Source organism: the organism of the source record quoted next, unplaced genomic scaffold (genome assembly GCF_019419815.1).
Source record: "Pyrus x bretschneideri cultivar Hongxiangsu unplaced genomic scaffold, Pyrus_bretschneideri_v1 Contig29, whole genome shotgun sequence".
NCBI classification, from domain to species: Eukaryota; Viridiplantae; Streptophyta; class Magnoliopsida; order Rosales; family Rosaceae; genus Pyrus; species Pyrus x bretschneideri.
In genome coordinates this window covers 4,679,538-4,681,528 of record NW_025999601.1, presented here as the reverse complement: position 1 = coordinate 4,681,528, position 1,991 = coordinate 4,679,538, and the positions used below count along the sequence as shown (strand labels likewise).

General features: G+C 41.8%; 1 protein-coding gene across 1 annotated transcript; it reads left to right on the top strand.

Annotated features, from left to right (window-relative positions):
- The first annotated feature begins 561 nt into the window (after positions 1-561).
- LOC125479485 lies at positions 562-876 on the top strand. The gene has a single exon (XM_048588844.1). The coding sequence runs from the start codon at positions 562-564 to the stop codon at positions 874-876; it is 315 nt and encodes a 104-aa protein (XP_048444801.1).
- Positions 877-1,991: the final 1,115 nt, after the last annotated feature.

Here is a 1,991-nt window from a genome sequence, read left to right as displayed (position 1 = left end):
TGGTTTTGAATTCACCTCTAACTAAAATGAATTTAGTTCCTCATGTTTGCAAAACAAAGATAATTAAATTTAAACATTGAAAGCAAAGATAGAATACAGCTAGAAACGCTCCAACAATCCAACGTCTTGAATGGCAAGCACGGCTCCAGATGGCTCCTTCTTCCTTCCTTGCTGCGGCACAATGGGGATTTTCTACATTTAGGCTCTTGAATTTAAGGATTGTTACCCCCAACATGTAAAAACCAAGCTTCGTAATTTGCTCAAAGATTTTAAGGATTGTTTTGCTTAGAGCTACCATGAGATGCCTAGTTTAGATCGAACGCTAGTTGAACATGAATTACGCATCAAACCTGGGTGTAAACCATTTCGCCAACCACCTCAACGACGAAGAACAAATCGGCATAAAAGACAAACTCGTTTGACTTTTAAAAGCTATTCGAACAGCTCGATACGTCGAATGGTTGGCAAACATCATCCCAATTTTAAAAGAAAAGTGGTGCCTTGCGTATTTGTGTTGATTTTCGAAATTTGAACCTAGCAACTTCTAAAGATGAATATCCAATGCCAATTTCAGATTTGTTAATCGACGCGGCAGCAAACCATAAGATCTTATCCTTTATGGATGGACATGTTGGTTATAACCAGATTTTCATCACTGAGGCTGATGTCCATAAGACCGGTTTTCGTTACCTCAGAGCACTCGACACATACAAATGGGTCGTCATGCCATTCGGCCTCAAGAACACCGGTGCCACATACCAACGGGCCATGAATACTATATTCCATGATTTGATTGGTACCACCGTCGAAGTCAACATTCACGATGTTGTAATCAAATCAGAATGTCGGCAAACATATCTGGATGATCTCCGCTAAACTTTCTTATGTATGAGCCAACACAACCTTAAAATGAATCCCGCCAAATGTGCTTTCGGCGTACCAGCTGGCAATTTTTTAGGATTCCTTGTACATCATCGTGGTATTAAGTTAGATGAAAATAAGGCTCGAGCAATCATCAACGCTCCACCCCCGACAACTAAGAAATAACTACAATCGTTGCTCAGCAAAATTAACTTTCTCTGTCAATTCATTGCCAATTCGGCAGGAAAAATGAAAGCCTTCTCCACGCTCTTGAAACTTAAGGATTCTAACATCTTCAAATGACATGCAGAACACCAAGAGGCATTTACATAGATCAAGGTCTCCTTCACGACTTCACCCGTCCTGGTCCCACCACATCGTGGCAGACCTCTCAAGCTGTACATCTCAGTAGCTGAAGAATCCATCGGATGCCTTCTTACACAAGACAATGATGTTGGGCGAGAACAAGCCATTTTTTATCTTAGCAGAAATCTCAGCCCACCGGAGATTAATTATTCCGCCGTCGAGAAGCTTTGCCTAGCCTTATTTTTTGCTGCATCGAAACTTAAGCATTACATGCTCCCGTTGATCACTCAGGTCATCGCCCAGACCGATGTCATTCGTTACATGCTCACTCAGCTGATAGTAAAAGGCTAAATCAAAAAGTGGACAATGGCACTGTCTAAATTCAGTTTGCAATATGTGCCCTAAAAAGCTGTCAAAGGCCAAGCGTTGGCTGATTTCTTGGCCCAACATCCCTCACCATACGATTTTGGGGGCAATGACATTGAAATCGGCATGGTGAAAACACGTGATAATTACTAGACGATGTACTTTGATGGCTCTAGTACTTTAGTCTCGGCTGGTGTTGGGATCATTATTCAATCCCCAAATCACAACCGTTGGTACTTTTCTCTCAAGCTCGATTTCGATTGTACGAATAATCAGGCCGAATATGAAGCCCTTATCATCGGCCTTGGTGTCCTACATAATTTACGGGCAACTCGTGTCCTTATTCTTGGTGATTTTGAACTTGTGATTAACCAACTTAATGGGACGTTGTATGACTTGCACTCTAGCACCCTATCACATGGTTGCCGGCTATTTGGCCGAGTCTTTCAACGATATTA

What these genes read in the sequence shown, in the direction of transcription:
- LOC125479485 (XM_048588844.1), top strand. Translation starts at nt 562, where the DNA reads ATGCCAATTTCAGATTTGTTAATCGACGCGGCAGCAAACCATAAGATC.